General features: G+C 34.6%; 1 protein-coding gene across 1 annotated transcript; it reads right to left on the bottom strand.

The window, feature by feature from the left end:
* Positions 1–1965: 1965 nt before the first annotated feature.
* Positions 1966–7021, bottom strand: LOC123526503 (TAR DNA-binding protein 43-like). The gene is made up of 3 exons (XM_053522745.1): positions 6652–7021; positions 3326–3501; positions 1966–2190 (listed from the first exon to the last, which is right to left on the bottom strand). Exons 1-3 carry the CDS (start codon positions 6890–6892, stop codon positions 1981–1983), a joined length of 627 nt encoding a protein of 208 aa, XP_053378720.1. The 5' UTR covers positions 6893–7021; the 3' UTR covers positions 1966–1980.
* Between the last annotated feature and the right edge of the window lie 15129 nt (positions 7022–22150).

Raw genomic sequence — 22150 nt, 5'->3', positions numbered from 1 at the left:
TAGAAATAAATGTTTGTCTGATAAAATTAATTTTCTTAGCCAAGCAGAACCATTACATCAAATTTACAGAGATGGATGTAAGGATGCTACTGGCAAAATTTGGTGAAGATCAAGTCGTTAATAAGAAGTAATTTAAATGTTTTTCTATTTTTAGCTCTGGTGGCCCCTTGAATGGGCTAAGTAGAACCAGTTAAACAAATATGAGGGAGGACCATAAAAGTATGCTACAGACAAATTTTATGGAGGATCCATCCAATCATTCATGAGTATAATTAATTTAAAAGTGTTTTTTTCTTCTATTTTCAGCTGTGCGCCCCCTAACCCTAGGACCATATAAGGACACTACTGACCAAGTTTATTGAAGGTTTATCCTGTGGTTCAAGATGACTTGATTAAAAGAAATTTCTATTTTTAGCTCTAGCAGCACAATACAAGGGGCCAAGTGCCCCCATTGTGAACAAATCTGGGAGAGGATCTTCTACAATAGCTACAGACCAAGTATGATGAAGATCCATCATGCAGTTCATGAGAAGACATTGTCTGGAGGTATTTCTATTTTCAGCTCTAATGGCCCGTTTTGGGATTGTGTGACCAAAATTGAACAAAATTAGGACAGGATGTTATAATGATGCTACAGACCAAGTTTGATGAAGATCTATCAAGCATTTAATGAAAAGAAGATGTTTAAATGTATTTGATTAGTATTTCTATTTTTAGCTCTAGCAGCTCCTAAAAGGGGCTGAGTGTCCCCATCTGAACAAGTTTTCAAGAGGACCTTATAATGATGCTACAGAACAACTTTGATCAGGATTAACGACTAGTCCCATATTTTGAGAAAAAAATTCAAACAACACAAAATCATAAAAAGAAAGTGTTGCTTTATAGGAAAATTAAACAGCATATAAAACATGTATATTACTCTACAAAACAATTGTCAGTTTACTGATATATGCATTGAATTCTGGAAAAGGACTTCATATTGGGGCCATACTTTTGGACAGTTCAACACATTTAAACTCACCATTTTTAAAGAACTGTTACATATGTTTGTTTTGATGCATTTGCAATTATGTCCCAGTGCTGAAGTTTCACATACATCTATAGGTGTAACGTAGTTTTCAGCAATTGCTTATTTCTATTTCTTTACAAATGTCATTCATTTTTAAAGGCTGGAAACTTTTTGAGAATATTTTAGGTGTCCAGTCCTACAGAAAAGTACAGAAGAACATGTAAAGGACAGGTAGATTGTTGGTAAAGATGTTGTTTTTTACCTAATATTTCAGTGTTTTCATGATATACTCCTAAACCTTAAGTGGTTCATAAGAAGATGTTGTTCAAAGGTTGTTTTTTCCTCAATTTTTCAGCTCTAGCTGCCCCTATAGGGGCCTAGCACCCCCATTTGAACAAAATTTAGAGGGGACCTCAAAATGATCCTACATACCAGGTTTGATAAAGATCCATCAACTAGCTCATGAGCAGATGTCATTTAAAGGTATTTCTATTTTTAGCTCTAGCTATAGTGGCCCCTTTAAGGAGCCTAGTGCCTCATTTCAACAGAATTGGGAGTGGACATTATAATGATGCTAATGACTGTCTGATGGTGAAGATCCACCAAGTGGTTCGACAGAAGAACTGTTTAAAAGTTTCTTTCTCCATTTTTAGCTTTAGTGGCCCCTATAAGGGGACAAACAGAACCATTTGAACAAACTTGAGAGGGAACATTGCCAGGATGCTGCAGACCAATTTCAGTGTAATGACGGCCACCAAGCCCTCCACCTATACTAATAGCTTACCTTGAACCTTTGGTCGACGGGCGATGAATACCAGAATATTTGCGTATGTTACGCTCACAAAATGTACCCTGAACACATTTCATATGACCTAATGAAAGTGGAAATAAATTAATAATGGTAGTATAAATTCAAAATTAATCTATTTCATGGAAAAATACCTTTTATGTAGGCTGAGTTTTCCTCAAAATTATAAAAATATACTAACTTGATGTATGCCTTCAGTTTTGCAAAATGGAATGTAGAATTCACTTACCACTTTGGAGTTTGGAATCCGTACATCGCACCACCGACCATCAATATGATGACGCTGTGCCATACACTTCACCTGGGCATCGTAATCAGCAAACCGGATAAATCCAAACCCTTTTGAATGGGAAGTTTTAGGGTCCTTCTTCACCTATAATCATAATAAAAACAAATTCAAATGTCAATATAAGACGACCAGTTTGACTTCAAGATGAACCATCTGAACAAAGTTGAGACTATATGCCAAGATGCTACACAAACTTTGGAAAAGATATAATTAATACCAAGTTCAACTTCTTTGTTCAGTGAAGTGGAACAATTCTGAAGGCAGTCCATGCCACAAAGCTGACTATGGAAATCTGTATTTAAACATACTGTAAAATCATTTAATTTCGTGGGCATGAAATTTCGTGGTTTTGGTCAAAACAGAATTTTCGTGGAGATATGAATTTGTGGATTTCAACTTTTGAAGATAAAATGAATGGGAATTTTAATTGTTCGTTGGGATAAAATTTCATGGATTGACTCAACCATGAAATCCACGAAAATTAGTCCCCCACAAATATTAAAGATTTCACAGTATTCTATTTCTATATGCTATTGACGTTTGCTCTCCTAGGGAGGTTTAGGTGGAATTCATCCAGCAACTGTGTATAATTATGCAGTTGTGCCTTAAGAATTTGAAGCAGCAAAACAAATTCTCAGTAAGTCAGTTCTCTGGAATTCAGACAGTCATACCACTGGGTTGGGAAGAACTGGTTTGGAGTAGTTTTTCTGTCAGTGTTAGATATGCAAAAAATGAAGTACTATCAGTAAAAACTTGTTCTTTGCAAGTAATGACAACTTCGAAACATGGATGAGATTGAAATAAGACTTCTATCAAAGATAAAAACAGAGAAATTCACATGGAAGCTGTGTACCCTTGTGAAATAATCAGGTTGGGCTATTGAATTGGTTAACTATCTTCACAGATCAAGCAATTTAGTCCTGCTTATATCATGTCATAAGCTGCAACGTTTCTCCTTTTACAGTAAAATCAGTTACTTTAACCCTTACCCTTTTAAATTTGTATAATGAACTTGTCCATCGTTCAATTTGGACAGTACCATTAACTGTTAAAAGGGGAACTTATCAAAAAGATACTGACTGAATGGCGAACAGTGCAGACCATGATCAGACTGCACGGACATGCAGGCTGATCTTGGTCTACACTGGTCGCAAAGGCAGAATCACTTGCAAGGCAAGGGTTAAATACAAGCAAAACAAAGTTGGAACAGCCACATTACCTGAACCATAAGCAGTTCACCAAACTGAGAGAAGTATTTCTTGAGGTCATCTTCCACACTTTTCCATGGAAGTCCTAGAACTATGAGGTCGCTACATTTAACTGATCTATCCCTCTTTATTCGTAAAGCAGCAGCTGATGACAGTTCCGTTAAATCTTCTTTTTTCTTGTTGCCATCTGAAAATCCATGTATAAGTTTAGTGAACATTCTTTTGCTAAATTTTAAAGGTGGTTATTACAATGTGAGCAACATTTTGTGATATTTTTCACTTTATAGATTTATTAAAGGAACAAAATGACCCCTTACATCTATAGTATATTCTAAAATATGTAATTTAGTTTATTCTTTTTAAATATATACTTATAATTCCCCGGCCCACGTACTCCCCTTCCACACACAGACACACTTTTAACTTAAATTGCTACACTGAGTATTTCTTTTTATTTCACTACAATATCTAGTTTTTAATCTTTATGCTGCATTTGACAGCTATCAGAATATTTCAAAAATCTTAACAAAAAAGCCAGTTTTAAAACAGCACGTAGCTTCGGAATTCTTTCTCTGACAGGGGGTGTCTAGGGTAATGGAACAGTACTCCCTTTTCAAGATACTGTGGGTTATTTACATCTTTAATTTTGTAGAAAATGAATATAAAAATAATCATTATGTTTCATCAATACTCAAACAAAACTTACACTGTGCCGCGACTGAAGCCAATTTAATTTGATAAATTCTTACTAATAAACACTAACCTATAAATAGCATAATAACAAGAGCTGTCCACAAGACAGCGCGCTCGACTTTTCTCAGTGCTTGACTCTGAATTAGAGCTTTGCCAGTAAAAAAAATTCTAAGTTAAAAAGAGATATAACTCTGTCAAAATTCAAACCAGAGTTATGGGAATTGTGTCTCCTGGTGTAGACTTTGATAGTAAATAACTATTTTGAGTTTCAAGTCAAAAGCTTTAATAGTAACAGTGATATTTGACTTTATCAAAAATTTAACAAAAAATTCTAAGTTAAAAAGGGGCATAATTCTGTCAAAATTCAAATCAGAGTTATGGGGATTGTTTCTCCTAGTGTAGACTTTGATGGTAAATAAGTATTTTAAGTTTCAAATCAAAAGCTTTGATAGTAACAGAGATATCTGACTTTATCAAAAACTTCAACCAAAAATTCAAAGTTAAAAAGGGGCATAACTCTGTCAAAATTCAAATCAGAGTTATGGGAATTGTGTCTCCTGGTGTAGACTTTGATAGTAAATAACTATTTTAAGTTTCAAGTAAAAAGCTTTGAAAGTAACAGAGATATTTGACTTAATCAAAAACTTTACCCAAAAATTCTAAGTTAAAAAGGGGCATAATTCTGTCAAAATTCAAATCAGAGTTATGGGGATTGTTTCTCCTGGTGTAGACTTTGTTAGTAAATAACTATTTTAAGTTTCATGTCAATAGCTTTGATAGTAACAGAGATATTTGACTTTATCAAAAACTTTAACCAACAGCAACGCCGACGCCCGGGGGCGAGTACAATAGTATTATAGCTCCACTTTTCTTCGAAAAGTCGAGCTAAAAATTAAAATGTTCTATAATCATGAACATAATCAACTGTGATACCTAGACATCTTGCGTTTTGTTTACTTCGATACCGGTAGGAATCACGTGATCAAAATAATCTTTAAGTTTAAACCAAAGTTATATTTTGAAGAACATGAATAAATTTCCTACCATGATAAGATATGAAATTAAAACATAGCCTAACATATGACTAATGGAAATTGTTAAATTATTATATTAATGTAGTTGACAATAATGATAGATATCCTGTAATTACAAACATTTGTAAAGGAAAATAATAAGTCTCAGTTTCTTGAAGTGTTCCAGATAATCAGTAGGTGACTGTGATTGAAATCTATAGTTTTAGGATATCCGATACATGTTGCCATCTAGGCTATATTTTAGATTTACAGCAAAAGTTGCTTCAATATTATCCCATATATTACATTTAGAGATTATTTTGATCATGCGATTCCCCACAGTGATTACACAAGTAACTTCCCTTGATAAATCAGTATTATCGAAGCTCTTCATTATGTCACAAAACTGTGATTTTTTGTTATTTCAACACCAACAAGAATTCCCCTTTTCTTAGATTTACATTGTTTTATTCCCCAACCCCCTAGCCCTAAAAGTGAGAAAAAAACACACACTTGAATCTGATTCCAGAGGTACGGATCCATACCCCTAGACACTTCCTATACTAGTTAAAGGGTGTTTTGCTTGAGGCCATTAAAGCAAACCTGACCCTGCAAATGAAAAACCTCAGGCTAACACCCTGAGTCACTCATCCTGACATGCTTTCACTGTCAGGTTTTATCTCTCTCTAACCTATTTACTAACAATCTGACGTGCTCTTATTTCCTGCCTATAATACTTGTGAGAGGGGTTGGCAGTATCCAGGTTATAGATAGAGTTTATGAAGTGAATTCTTAGCGAAAAAGAAACCGATAGGGAGTGACCGACCAAGGTTTCTTTTTCTCGAAGAATTCTCTTCATGGACTTTATCTGACATAGTGTGAAATCTACATTTGAGCATTCAGAATTGCAGTCAGTTGTGTCTACCTTTGACTGACACCTCGAAGTAACAAAAACGTGTTGGCTTCCTTTGACATACGATGACGGGGCTGTCATTGGTATGCATGCGTATTTAGTTGACGCTATTCAGCTTGTAAAGCCGTACTTCAAAAATAATTGCTACATTCACGTTGGTCTTCAGGAATATGAAGCCACATTTTTTTTAAAAATAACTCACTCTGATTGGTCAAAAATGTAGGTTGCACACTATAGATAGATAGATCTGTGCGTGACCGTTAAGCATGCATGTACACAGTCAACAATTTCACCAAGAAACACAATATCACAACTCAATCTGAATTCCCATCATATAAAAATGTCAGTTTCATCACAATTTAATTAAAACAACTTTAGAAAGACACTTAATTACTTTTAATGCAATTTTGACAGAGCACCTGTTCAACAGTAAACCTAGAGTTGTCTCCCTTACCTGTCAAAATTTCAAAACATTGAATCATTCTGCAGCATAAAACAAGTAAACAAACGACATTTTCACACCAAAATCATTACAAGTTCAGTATTTAATAATTTCTCTATCATATGGTCATAGTTTACGGTCTGGAAAATACAGAAACACAGCACAGTTTCTTCTTAAAAAGTGCGAAGATCTCTAAAATTTCAACAGTTGTCAAAAGTGACGCTATAATTCGGATGATGTTTTCGGTCGATTTTTATGGAGATTCGGGCCGTTTACCTTTCGGAAATACTGCAACATACATCCTGTTTGACCATTCATTATCCGGTGGGTACAAGCGTCCGTCTGAGAGCCGAATACCGCGCATTGCACCAGATTCTGGGTTTCGATATTTCAGTCCACAAGACCCAGGAAACTGCGCGTTCAGAGTGGACAGCAGGAGCGTCCCGTCCTCTTCAAGCGGGACTTCCATCGACTCCTCGTTCTCATACTCGGCTACTTGAATGTACTTGCTCATCATTCACACATTTAAAACAATCAAGTCCACTCAAAACAAACGAAATATCGGGCAAAATGCCCTCCTCCCGAAATTCGCGGCCTTCAAAATGGCGTCGTCTGTTGACAAATTTAGCGACTACAGCGCCATCTTTTGGTGACCTACTAAGCTGGTTCTGTTATTTGTTTGCGGTATGTTGGTAATTTGAGTGCGATATTAGTAACCTTTCCTGACCTAATTACCTAGATGAGAGACGTGTAAGCGTTATTTCCCTTAGACCATTAGTTGGGTATCACAGGCGGCCCGAGTCACATGCCACATGGTATAGTATCCCCGCATTATTGTTACAGTAAAACTTGTAAAAATTCAGTTCTGATTTTATTTGTTGATGCAATGCTATATCCCAATATTTATTCAGATTTCTTTTTTAGCATAAATGCAACATTTCTGTTAATTAAGGACGTATGCTAGAATTTGGTGCGAAAATTTTCCCAATAACAGAATTTCTTCAAACTTTGGATAATGAAGGACAATCATCTAAGAAACAAAAAAAAATGCAATGAAAATCATAGGTCACCGGTATCGGAAAAGAGTTATCTGCCCTTGAAAACGGCATTTCCACCAAAAATGACGTTTTCAAGGGCAGATAACTCTTTTTCGAATCCGGTGACCTATGATTTTTATTGCATTTTTTTGTTTCTTAGATGATTGTCCTTCAATATCCAAAGCTTAAAGAAATTCTGTTATTGGGAAAATTTTCGCCCATCTCATATACAGGGAATTCTAGCGTACGCCTTTAAAAACGTTTTAATGTTTCAAAAAATTCCATGGGCCTCGCCTTGAATAAAATTCAAAATATAGAACTACCATACAGTAGAGCTACATTTTGTCATATTTTCAACGGTATCATTAATATCAAAAAGATTTATGCTGCCGCCTACGGAGACTTTTAAAATGATGCAGATCTACACAAATCTTCAACACAACACTTTGACAATATCTTTTTAGGCAGATTTAGATATCCATTGTAAGGCTCTACAAAAAATAGATACCCTACAGACGGGCATAAATACAAACAACGTTTATTTTATATTTGTAGTAGTGGTAGATTTGGATTAAACACAACATTGTAGTAGTTGTTTTTTCCATTTATTCAATTGGACAGAGTACCAGTAGATTCTATAGCTAGTATACAAAGAAAACCTAAAAACATAAAACAGTAAAATCAGTAACATGAAACAATACGAATTACAATACAACAATAGCAAACGTGGAAATACAGATTTCACAAAATACATCTCTCGCTCTAAAAGAACAAATAAGCCGTGACATGACAATATCAGCATAGTGGTCAAAAATCATATTTTCACTTTTTTTAACGGATTTAAAAACTGCACTCTTTTTTATCAAACATTTGAGATCAGTTTTATTATTTTATGGCGCTGGTAAGTTGTTGAAAAATGATTCTCAGTTGTGTAGGTGTAGCGGTATGATTTTTTGACGTTCGTGACGTCGCTATGTACCACAAAACGCGTAATGTGATAAGGTAATTCGTAATAACGCTAGTGTCGGTATTAAACAGATATTTATAAATAAAGTACTAAATTTAGTACACGTAAAACTTGTATCACAAAAATTAAATTTGCAACAATTTATGTACCAATTTTAGGAGCAGTAAAAAACAATCACACCAGCAAAAATAACCAGTATTGTCTTTTGCAAGAATACATGTGTCCCGCAACAACTGCGCAGCATTTTAGATAAAGACAGTCTATTAAGTTTACTTGCTTTGCGTAGAAATAAGAAAGGTATTTTTATCTGTATTCTCATTTCCCTCACAAAACAAAACGTTGTCCGAAGCCGCGCAGATATCTCTCTTTATATGGTTTACATTGACCGTTACATATATTTAATGCAGGTAATGTCACTTCTCATTATTAGGCAGAGGACAGGTCTCATCTTGTGCTCGTTGCCGTACGTATGGTCTAAAGGAGCTATACAAATACGTCTGCCTTTCAATTGAAATACCACCCGAAGTTAACAGTTCTGGCATATGGTTTGCAACAATCTCGAATAACTGAAAAGGACCTTTCTTCACCATCGGGAGTTTTCTTCACAAACACCATCCCTGGTCTATTGTACACAACTCTGGAATAATTGGGAAAACAGTTTCTTATACACTGTGACAAGAAAGAAAATCAGTATGCATTGTGAACTTTCATCATTATAAATTTACAGCGTATAAAAATGCTGTATACCTGAAATGTTGATATGATGAAATTCCAGTAAGTGCTTTGAAATACTGGTCCAGTCATACCATATCCAATCCGGGTACAACACAGCTTCTTTTACCGTTGAGGATATACTAACTTGATCTGATAAGTCACGTAATGTGTCGGCATCACACCGTCTATACAACAAATAGAACATGACAGTTTCAAAAGTAAAAGCAGAAACGACGCATTTAAAATGTAAATCAGAGTGCAAAAGTAATGACGGAAGGTGGTTTTTGAGCAAATATAATAATTGAATTACTTCATCAATTTAAATAAACAAGTGAAACTTGACTTTGCTACATACAGTTTAGCTAGATTCTAATATCCGTACTTGTAGTTTAAACATATTTTATTGCCAGTATATACATATATAATATAAACAGATAACTACGTCATTTGTACGTATATTAGGTAAAAGGGTTGACCTACAAGTCCTTAGTAACGGGTCTTCCGACTTATTGTTGATAACGTCAAAATTAAAGTAAAATTGAAAACTTATTTTAATAGAATCTACCTCGGCTCATTTTGTTTAAGTCACAAAATACGAATTTTTGAATAGATCAACGCGCTCACATTGAAAACATCTGCTTGAAAGTGATTTTGAGACGGTAAAAAATCCGAAAGGGGGATAACTCATCCAAAACATAACTTGACAAGGGTAACGCTGATTTAGGAGATATTTAGGAGATATAAAATGGTTATGCAGGTACAAATAATACAGAAATATGGAGAGAAATATTTTAGCAAGGGTACATTTTTCTAGTGTACAGACGTAGACCAACTCATGACGTAATTATCACTTTCATTTCATTTCAGTCCGACCGTCAGCGGAGATAACAAGAGCCACGGATTGGGAGTACTTCAGACGTTACGTCTAAAGTTATTTATTTACCTTCTTTTGCAATAACGGAGCGCAATAACTGTATTTATTAGAACTTCAATCAATAAGTACTGGGTTTGGGTATTCACCTAACAAACTATCAGGACAATCAGAAAATGAGACAAGTCAATTCTTAGGTTCCGTCAGGAGAAAATTTCGTCATATTGATGAAAATAGAGGAACAAATCGCTTCAAATTAAAAAATGTGGCATATTGTATGAAAAAAAGTTACATTTCAGAAGCAAATAATTTCAAAAAGCACAGTGTTGTGTTTTAATTTACATATTTAACATTACATTTGTACAAATAGTTTTGTTTGAATATGTAACAAAAAAAATGAGTTGTTTTTTTCTTTAATTTACATACTGAACATTACATTTGTACAAATAGTTTTGTTTGAATATGTAACGAAAAAATTGAGTTGTTTTTTCTTTCAAATTTGGCGATATAGAGGGAAAAAACGGTCGTGATGCTGGACATTTAGATACGTTTCCCAACAAGCTGCCGCAACATTATACTGAAATAAGAAAGTTGAAGAAAACTTGTCGACACAGTTTCGAATATAAAATTTGTGGTTGATTCACATAAAAATTCGTCAAAAACTTTGTTTAAAACGTCGAAGTTGATTTTATAGACACATGAAACCGAGCAGTTCGAAATGCAAATAGAATACAGATTAGAAAAAAAAATAAATCGGTTCCTTTTTACTTTACGAGAAAAGTTAGTAATTAAAACTTCAAGAGTTGATTTTCATAAACATTCGCAAAATGAGCATTCATGGTCGGAAGTCGTCAGATAAAAACAAATACAAGAATTCACCCCACCCCCATGTCTCGGAATCCTTAAGAAGCTGATTTCACTTGCCACCCTTACTAAATGCCGGAAACGTCGGGAGTACATGAACTGCACCCATACTTATAGCTGGAAACGTCGGAAGTAAAGGAACTTCAGAAGCTGGTTCAAATTACCGCCCATACTAACTGCCGGAAACGTCGGAAGTGCAGGAACTGCACCCATACTAACTGCCGGAAACGTCGGAAGTACAGGAACTTCAGAAGCTGGTTCAAATTGACACCCATACTAACTGCCGGAAACGTCGGAAGTACAGGAACTTCAGAAGCTGGTTCAAATTGCCACCCATACTAACTGCCGGAAACAAACGTCGGAAGTACAGGAACTTCAGAAGCTGGTTCAAATTGCCGCCCATACTAACTGCCGAAAACGTCGGAAGTGCAGGAACCTAAGAAGCTGGTTCAAATTGCCGCCCATACTAACTGCCGAAAACGTCGGAAGTGCAGGAACTTAAGAAGCTGGTTCAAATTGCCGCCCATACTAACTGCCGAAAACATCGGAAGTACAGGAACTTAAGACGCTGGTTCAAATTGCCGACCATACTAACTGCCGAAATCGTTTCTCAACAAACTTTTGCCGGAAACGGCGGGAATATGAAACTAAAAGCTGTTTTCCCTTGCTGCACATGCCTAATGAATAGAAATTTAAGAAGCAGATTACTATAGGCATTTCAACGTGAAACCTTAATATTCAAGGAATGACAATATTTCACGTTTCACATCGGACGGTTGATAGTGTAGTATCTTAATAGACTCGGTATTGATACACATCGTATCAAAACATTTTGAAATGTTCGACTTTTGTGTACAAAATATTCCTGCGATCCTATCAAAATATTGGGCGTAGAACAAATTTTCTCTAGTGGGAATACGGTGGTATTTCTCTATTTATTTTTAATGGAATTTTGACTTTTACTGACATACAATTTTCTAACATCAGCTTTTTTCTAACGATATGATATCTTTATTTTTTTCCAGCCTTTTGGTACTGTAGTTCATTTTCGTCTTTGCCTTGCGTTTTAAAACAAAGAAGATTTTTTTTTTCGTTTAAAAATATTTCGGCAAGTGAGGTTACTTGCCTCAAGTCATAGCCGTCTGCCGCGACTATAAGTACTCAACATTTCTACTCAAAAGGAAGAAAGAAGTGGAGAACAATACACCAAACAACGGGAAAAGTTTAATTGAATTTAATATCTACCGGTTTCGTTCGTTAGGATAATTATCAACATGTACTTAGGACGAAAATTAAAATCTTCCTGTATTAAACCACGACAAACGAAAGCTGACGAATGATCTTTCTAAATTTGACATAAATGTTGATATCTTTAGTGTTTCATTAATTATTACCCGTGAAGGTAATACTACTACTACTACTACTAATTATAATAATAAATAAATAAATAATGATAATAATAATAATGGTGATAATAAAGCCTCTTTAAAGCTTTTAATTAGAGGAAAAACTCATTTGAAAAAAATCAATCTTTCATGAGACCCTGATATAGCTAAATCCGTTTGATGGCTGAATAGATATATGATTCTCGCACTCATTCTGTGACTAAAATAATTGTTAATGAAAGGTTCTTTCTTCGCTGCGTTTTAACTGATGAAGGCAAGGTTAAACCATTAGCTAAAACATAAACATTAAACATCTTCAAACGAGTATTTGATACTTGTCGGTGGATAATATTCCGCAATATTTGTTCATATTACTGTTAAGTTCTCTTTCTAAGCAAACATTCTTGATTTATAAACATATGTTGAGGAAAATTTGGCTTTCCATAACGACGATAAACGTGTTTTATATTGTCAGAATTGATTTACTGAATACTTTGTTTTTATGTTTTAGGCGGAAGTACTAGATTATTGGGTAACAAGCCGGAAGTTGAAAGATTAAAGTCTTTAAAGTCCAATACCTTTTGTACTTTTCTTAGTGCACGTGAAAATCTTTTATGCACTTGGATAAAGTTTGCCGACATAGGATCACTTTCCACTCAACGCATCGCTACGGGTTCAAGTATCGATCAATATTTTACGATTAGAAATCTTGTGTGAAAAAGCCATATGCTGTTGGCATATGTTTGTTTATCTACGTTTATTTATAGTCGTCACCCTTAACCCCATATATGGGTGACTCCTCTAAGATAATTAGTAATGTAGCAAGATACGAAAGATGATCGAGTCCCAGAAATTTTCCTAGTTATTTTGAGTTCCGGGTGTAAAGCAGCGATTAGATAGAAACACAAGTCCCAAAAAATTATAATAACTACCTTTTGTCTATCTTGGTTGCGAATGATTATAGAGTAAAATACATGGCTCTGTCGAGTATTGTATCATTTTTATCCAATGCGTTTTAATAAAAATTCTGCTGAAACATTGAAATTTCAGTTTGTTTGCTATTACACACAAAGTCATATTGACCAACGTGTTCTATTTTTTTAACGACGTCAACGTCAAAATATTGATGTGAAGTAAGGCAGCTCGAAGAAATCTGAAATTACATTGTTTTTATTTGTTTCGACGAAACTGTTCACTACACAAAAGAAAGTGAAAACTGAATTGTTTAAAAGTTTAAATTTAATTTCATCCTACCTATTAACCAATTACAGCGAATATCATACTTGGCAAACCGTGCCGGGATTCGAACCCAGGTCGATGCGGCAACAAAAGACATCTTACAATCTTGAGGAATATGTACTAAATGGTCATTAAGTATAATTTATTTATTTATTTATTTATTTATTTGGGTTTTACGGCGCACCAACACAGTAGCATTGAAGATATCAATATCGTGCTTGCATGCGTACGGAGTGTTTTTATTGTTACTGGTTTTAACACTAACACCAACATTCCAGAGCAAGGCGTAATTCCATTATTTTTCAATGATTCTCTGATTTTCACAAACGTATATGTATAGTCCCAAAACAAAATGCATAAATACCATCAAAATTAATCGAGATATACATGTACACTTGTACATATGCAGCAAAGTTGTCCAAACTCGGAAATACACGCAGTATCAAAAGTACAATTACGCTTAAGGATTGTAAAGGACTCCGGTGCCTTTGCCATTTCATTTGGATTCATTTTGCGTGTTGCTGACAGCAAGCAAGGGAGGATAACTATGTGTACCAGGAAGACGGTGTTGGCATTATGAAAACATAACCCATTCCGAAAGAATGCGGAACAGTATACACGATCACACTAGCTTAAGCTTACATTTTGTCATTTGTTTATATTATTTTATAAAATTTACTTGTTAAATTTCTATTTAGGACATGTATTGATAAGAAAAATATCTAGTACACTCCGTGAAGCAACATGCCCAAGCATTTATTGTGAATCAGCAACAATCTTTTACTTACAAATGTCTGTTTTTTTTTCTTGAGAACTTATTTTAGTTGCGATGCTCCAGTGTCTCCTTTTCCGGGCACTGGACACTATAAAATGTGCCGCGGGGTATCCTTTGAGGACTGACACCGTGTTACAGGGAGGTAATTACAAAAATTAATACACGTCCATACAAATACATTTTTAGTATTAAGGGACATTTTTTATTACTAAAATAAACAGCTCGGACAGGATTTACGAATAGTGAAAAATGACAAAAAATAGCGCTCAAGTACGATTAATGTCCTCGAAGCGATTAGAACCCCCGAGTTTTCCGGCGACCTCAGCACAGTACACATAGTGAACGAAGAAATTATCATGCTAAAACGATTGAGTAAAATGCATATTGGCAAAGTAAACAAATTCGATCAGAGAAGAAAATCCACGGAATTTTCTTCTTACTTCTGTTAATGAATACCACCGGTAGAAATATTTGTTGGTCGGTAAAACATATGTTTGAAAAATAATTCAGAGAAGCAAAATAAACATACGCATGTGTTTATTTATTCTCAGTTTTATATTTTTGGTGTATTTTGTGTTTTATTTGATAATTGATAAAAGCGTTCCCTAAACCCTTTCGTCCGGTAATCACATTACACCAGCAAAGTTTCCATTTGATTTTAAAATTATGGTAATACTTATAATAACTAAGTAAATAACAAGAAATAAAAACTAGAATGCCGCATCAGTTCTGGGCGCCACAAAATATTCATTTTTCCCACATTCGAGTTTTTTTTTTTCGCTGTATGTATACTGGTACGTAAATCTAGTCGGCACGACATTTTATATAAACGATACGTGAAAGCCACAAGAATTATACATAAGTAAGGCATAGTTGTTGAAAATAAAATTCTTGTGAAATATCTTGAGCTTTCCGTGTATAAAGTTTTAGTTTTGTTTTTGTTCAGTTTAACAGTATAGGTCACATGACGATTTTCCAGCTTTTGATGGTAGAGGATAGACCTTCCAGCATTACTTTAGACAAGGACTGACACATGGCTAGAACCACTGACATTTCGTAAGCCCTCACATCCCCTAAGCAATGTTTTGAAAGTGTATTATCACAAAACAAGTAAATGCTTTCAGTATGCCTTTGAAATTTGATAAACTTTTTGAAACAATTTGACGTTTATAATTTCGTGATTTTTCCCTAATATTGCGTCTATAGACTAGCCACTAGACTGATAATGAAAATATTGTAACATTTTTTCCACTTTTTTGTCGAATTCAATTTCATAGAGACAAAAGCCAGTCTGTTTTAGAGATTTTCACAGAGGAATGATGTTGAAATTATCATGATATTGGACATAGGATATAGACTGGCTCAGTTCACTACGTTCAGTCATAAAATGTAAAAAGATATTTCATAGTCTAGGAGATAGTCTAAGGCATCTAGTGTATATTTCTATTTTTCCAAAATGGAGTTCTACGAGGTCGTTTCCAACTGAATGATTCTGCTAGGTTGAACTTTTCATATATTGTTCTAAAATTATGATAAAGTTAAAAAAAATTCTTGCTGTATTTCTAAGATGTTATAAAATGTCAACATTATAGGCATATCAGTTAAACTTTTGGCCACCTACAAATATAAAAAGGATGGATTAAAAAGTATCTATGACATTAATTACACATATGTGTGCTAAATAAGGTTGATCAGTTTAAGAGGCAGCAATATGTTACAGAATATAAAAGTTTGCGTTTGAAGATTTGCACAGCGTATCCCTAGTATATATTTCACATTATTTCCATGATTTATAAGCAATTAATTGATAACCTCCTGTCTCCAAATATACAAATATATTATACTTGTTGTGTGTGTGTGTTTTTTTTTTCTGTTGTTTTTTTTTTAAGAAAAGCTTAAATTTAATATGCCTAAATTGTTTTTTTTTTGCGCACTGACAGGTGTTGCAGAAGCACACTTTAAGAAGAGTTATGTTTTATTACAGTTCGGTATTAATAGTAAAAATACATATTAATGCATGGTCAGGTTCCAGGTTTTTTTTTTTGTTTCTATCGGGAAATGCACTTTTGATATGTTTCATGTATCACTTATTGATGGTTGTTATTCTGATTTTACAACTTCGTTTAGCTGAAATGGAACATCCATCAATATTTTTAATATTTATTCTTGCATAAAAACTTTTTTTGCCGATTTCGGGCATGCACAAACAGGAAAAAACATGTACAAACAAGGACACGCGCTGTTAGTGAACGTTTTAGATATGCCGTTTCAGGTCCAACGTAGACAAAAACTGGATACCGAATCAGCTCAAGACGAAGCCGAAAGGTCCGAGACTTCTTTTCTTTTCATTAATTATCTTTTTTTTTTTTTTCAGCCTTGAATTACTTTACTTCCACATGCAATAAGTGCTTCCTCTCTTGATATACGCGACTGCATTCACGTTCCGTATTATTGTATTATTACACGTGTTCGATTCAAAGTCGCGATTTAATCCCTGAAAACGATAGTCAAGTAATTTATTTAGAAAAATACAATTTCGTTTTTAAAATTATTTTTTGTATATATTTTTTGCGATAGTATTTTCATAATACTATTAAAGAATTGTCTTGCAATTTTAATGGTAAAATTGTGATTGTCTGTTATAACATATTATGCAAGAATACAATGTAATATATATACAGCCTGTCACTCAAATGTAATTTGATTTGGTTTTGGTTTTAAGTCGCACCAACACTGTAAAGTTTCAGGACTAAAATTTTTGATTTCTTATCTCATTTATAAGGACATTATTAGGTTTAGGATATCGACCGAATACGAGGTCTTTCCTACAGAGAAAGGCCGATGTACGAGGTCGATATCCGACTTACATACCGTCATTCCTTCTCAAAATGTCCAGCGGTTATGATTCTGACCAGGCATTAGATCTTTAAAATGAACTTGAAAACAGAAAGATTTTCCTGACACAGGATACATACATGTAAGGAATTAATGTTACTTTTAGAAAATTACGTTTATTCGAAAAGTTATGGCATGATAATCGCTGTCGTACTTTAGATTATATAGGTGTAGGAAGTGGAAAACTGGTACATGTAAGGCCGGAAAGTTATGTTACCCTATGAAATATTACCTGAAAGGTTTATACAAGATAATAATCGTCTGCCAACCAAAACAGTACATCGATATTCATGGCAACATGAAACCTCAGAAAAGTAAAAACACGAAAAGGCATTGCCAAAACTGTTTTAAAACATCTTTTATTGAAAGCGTCCATGAAGAAACTTGATATAATTTGACAAAGTTCACACAAATCCGTCCGTCCGGAGCCATATCTAGGAAGTGGTTTGGGATATTTAAATAAAACTTCATATTATACATGTTCACCACTACAGGGAAATGGGGTCCGTCAGATATCAATCAGACTGCCCAAATAACACCAGAGTTAGGGCCCTTAGCAGATTCTAGTGTTAACTATATAGGATACTATAAATTTGGAAATTTCGGCTTCATAACATATTTTAGCAATTTCAGAGTTATTGCCTTTTAACTGTTTAAAACCCCATATATTTGTACATAACAAACTAACCAATTGTTAGAATTTAATTTCACTACTTTCATTTCTTCCCATAAACATTTATTATCAACATGTGAAGTTGTGTAACCGGTCACTCCACCGCCCTGGTCACACCTCGTCCCCCTCCCTACCCCACAATTTCTTTTTTTTTATTACAATTCATGAACATTTATCAGCATGCAAAGTTGTACACTCTCCCCACCTCGCTCCTCCAACCAGTCACCTCCACCACCCCGATCATGCAGCCCTCCCCATTATTTTTTTTTATTTTTCCATCAGTATTTATTATCAACATGTGAAGTTTTGTACCCTCACCCCCCCCCCCCCCCCCCCCCCCCCCCCCCCTCCCTCCACACACACCTTCCACCTAAAAAATAAAACAAATTTAAACCTTCATTGAATATTAACAACATAAAGAGTTAATTAAGCCTAAAACAGTAATTATAATTCCGTTCAAAATAATTTCATTAGTCAGGATCAACTTAACATACATTTATTATATGCACTTAAAACATTCGTTTTCTGTTAAATTGATCTTGACTAAAGAAATTATTTGCTTCTTAGTAACATTCTTAACTATTTGTCGGATATATTTCCTTGGCATTCCTCACCTAAAACCCATTTTGCGGGGGATACCAATTAATTGAATTTGCTTGTTAAAATCTGTGTTGCTGAGTAAACAATGCTTAAATTTATTCAACTGAAAAAAAATGTTTTGAGTGGAATATGCTGGAAAATGGTGAATTGTAAAACTTTTTTTTGTCTGCCTCAGTGGTAGATCGGTTAATGTTAATTTTGACTTATCATTTTTATTTCATATACATATATTTTCCTCTCATCTTTTACGGCTTTATGTAGAAATTAGGATTTTTTTTCTATTTTTAATTATGCATACATGTAAGGTGTATTTAATAACAAGAAATGTTAATAAAATTAAGCACGCTTTTCTTGAAAATCCGTTTATTTAACTCTGACTATTTTATTAGGAAATCATGAGCAATCGTGATAAAATCACCATAAAAAGCCTGTTATTGAAACATATTTATGTGTTTGACAGATGCTATTTCGTCACTTTTTCACGTGCTCAGGTCTGGGTCAGAACAACTAGACCTCTGCACGAGAATTCTTTTGTACAAAGAGGTCTTTCAGAAAAATATAGACCTCTGTCTAACAAAGAAAGAGGTATGTAATGCGAGGTATGGAATCAAGACTTTTATAACTGCTGGAATAACAGATATACAGAAAAGCCCAAGTTTTCAGACTCTATTAGTCGCCTCTTACGATCATCCGAGGGTAAGACAGTTAGGTTCCAGTTCTTCAGTTTCAGACAGTTTGTCCCAGAACCAGACGTGAAAATGGTACCAGTCCCTTGCTTGGCGCTCAGCATTAAAAGGGAATCTGGCCTCTTCTCTCATACCCTCGTGGCATTGGATACCATCAGGAATGAGGTGTCGAGAGTGATTAATATAAGTTGTAGAACTTCCTTCACAATTGACCTAAAATAAATTATGTATAAACACTTTGCTTTTTAAGAAGCTGTCTAAGCACAGATTTATTAATAAATACACCACCAAAACGACGCAAGTGGCGGTGCATTTCTACAAGTTTATACTCGACCTCAAACATCTTCATAAACAATCACTGATATTCTGACTGCCACAAATCTTATCTAAAATCATTATAAAATGCTTCTGCGTGTTATAATTTGCCGTTATGATGCAGCTCGCGTGTATCTTTTCACCCAAGTGGTTTGCCTAATGTACCATAATCTAATAACAGACCACGATAATATGGTATATCTAATGAGTCTTAATAGTTTTATCACCGGCAATATCTTTGCTCTTTATGAATCTGGTATCATTTGTCAATCAATCGGCTATCACAACATATCATCGTCACTTACTGCCGCCTTCTCGTGACTTGCCAGGCGTATCTATACCGACGTTACTTTCGAACGCCAAACGGGAGGTGCCAGTTTGAATATTTTAAAACTGAAGCCGTATTTGGAACCAAGCGTACGGCTGTAAAACGCACGGACATAAAACGCATAAAAGTCAGTCCAAAGGTGAAAGAAAATCACACAATTCACATGCCTGATCCTTTTTATGTCCGGCCATTTGAAAATTCATAATAAAGAATTGAAATTTAAATGCGAAATGAGCTTTCTGTGACACGTTGAAATGTTTGTGCCTCTCGCTTGAAGATACGGGCTTTTGTCCCTTGTGCCCTTCCACTTTATGGATATGATGCACAAACAGTAGCGCAGTCGTAGCATTTAGCAGTATTTCTCTTACAAACATATAAATAGATGTTTTTTTACATATAAATTTGAACAAGTAATTGATTTGTGACGTGAGACGTCAAAATTGCAGACAAACGGTCTCAAATTTAGCCAGTATATACAGTAGTTAGTCAGAAAAAGCATGCATTGCATTTTTTACCAAGACAACAACAACAAAAAGTATAGTTTACTTGAAAGGATAGTGTAAAGTGTGGTTTCCGAATTACGCCAATTAGCAAGCGAGTGCTGACTATAACATTCAGTTCTTTCGTCAGTCAGTAAGATTTGCCAGGCGGAGGGAACATGGTTATATCCATTATTTTGTAACTAAAATCTTTCTGTTTTCTAAACACTACAGCAAAATTTGCAAAACAGAAGAAGAGAAATGCTAAATAAATACTAATTTGTGGCACAAATCAACAATATCTGTCAGCGAAACTTTGCCACCGCCATTTTCTGTTTTGCTTACTATGTTCAATAGAACTTGTAAATATTTTTGCAGAAAGATCGCAAATATTTTTCAACCTAACAATGAATTATTGTAAATATAAATATAAGCATTTTTTTTCTTATATTGTGTTTAAGAGACAAAATCCTGGCTGTATTTTGGATCCGCTTCCTTTTCATATATTCCTTCAAATTGTTGACGATTTCAGTAGGTGTACGTGTACGCGTCGTTGTAGTAGACCTAAAATAATAGTATAAAAAGTAAAGTAAATGTATATGCTGAAATTGTCCGAATTAAATCGAGTTGATCGCTATACGTAAATCTAAATGTTTAAACTTACATGTCCATTCTGAACGTGTCCGACAATTATTTTATGTGTTTGAAAAACGTGTATGTTCCTAATTTTTTTAATCCTACAAAACTCTGAGGAGACAACACTTAGGACTCTATAGTTCTAAATCACCTCAGAAATTTAGGGAAATAAAAAAGTGAAATCAGTTTGTATGCCTTATAATAGATAGCGAGGTTACGATTTCATACGGGTACACGTTCGTGTACGTTTACATTCTTTCTTTTTTTCAACATGTGTCTGACGAAATATATATTTAGAATGATATTTAGTATAATAAGGCGTACGTGAACTTTGCTTAAAAAACATCTACGGAATAACATTAATGATTCGGAAGAAATTAGCAGTTTGAGACAATGCCCCCTTGTCACGTGAATTCAATTTATAATCATTTTGAAGAGTAAATAAAACGTGGTTCAACTGTAAATATAGACCAAAATCTTACAGACTAGCGATTCTCCTGAAAGATGGAGGTCGTCTGCTGACAGACGCCGACCAGAGTTCGTGACCAAGTAATTCATTTGATGATTGACCTCCTTTGATTAAGATGTTGTGAGTGGTATGGAATCTCTGAAAGCATGCAAAAACTATTACTAGTAGTAGAATATATTCAAACACCATGATTTTAGTGACACATAATTTCTTGCTTAAAACTCTGCTTTAACCCTTTGCCTGCTGGCGGCAGATGATTCTGCCTTTGCGACCAGTGCAGACCAAGATCAGCCTGCACATCCATGCAGTCTGATCATGATCTACACTGTTCGCTATTCAGTCAGTAAATTTTCAGTGAAAACCCCTTTGAGTAATAAGTGGTACTGTCCAAATTGAAAGATGGACCAGTCCATTATAGAAATATAGCAGGTTAAGGGTTAATCTGCTTTAAGCATCAAGCCATTGTCCACATCTTCGGGTAATTATTTCGTAATCGTTCCAGGCAATATCAAGTATTTAGACTCCTTAAACGTCGCTAGTGAGATTCCTGGATTTGCAGGAAGTTCAAACTGTAAACAATGCCGTTTACACAAAATTAAAAACACTATGGGCCATTTACTGAAAATATAGCGGCAGTATTGTCTGTTAAATGTTGGTTCAAAGCTATGTTTTCCATTGAATTTTTGAAATATAACACACGTCGTTCTACCCAATATCCCTCTACAAAAACTGACAACTTACCCATATAAAACGGAGGTGGATGGCAAATGAATTAAAAAAAATATCATGTATAAAAGAAAAGAGACCGTATTTATTTGTTTCTAACTCGCTACAAAAGCATC

This window comes from Mercenaria mercenaria, chromosome 14, assembly GCF_021730395.1.
Source record: "Mercenaria mercenaria strain notata chromosome 14, MADL_Memer_1, whole genome shotgun sequence".
NCBI classification, from domain to species: Eukaryota; Metazoa; Mollusca; class Bivalvia; order Venerida; family Veneridae; genus Mercenaria; species Mercenaria mercenaria.
This window is presented reverse-complemented; position numbering and strand designations above follow the sequence as displayed.

Bases quoted from the DNA above. Each gene is read 5' to 3' on its own strand.
- LOC123526503 (XM_053522745.1), bottom strand. From the start codon at position 6,892: ATGATGAGCAAGTACATTCAAGTAGCCGAGTATGAGAACGAGGAGTCG. The intron at 3,502-6,651 runs GTAAACGGCCCG...ATGGATTTTCAG, and splicing joins TGTTGCAGTATTTCCGAAAG to ATGGCAACAAGAAAAAAGAA. The intron at 2,191-3,325 runs GTAATGTGGCTG...TTATGATTATAG, and splicing joins GTGAACTGCTTATGGTTCAG to GTGAAGAAGGACCCTAAAAC.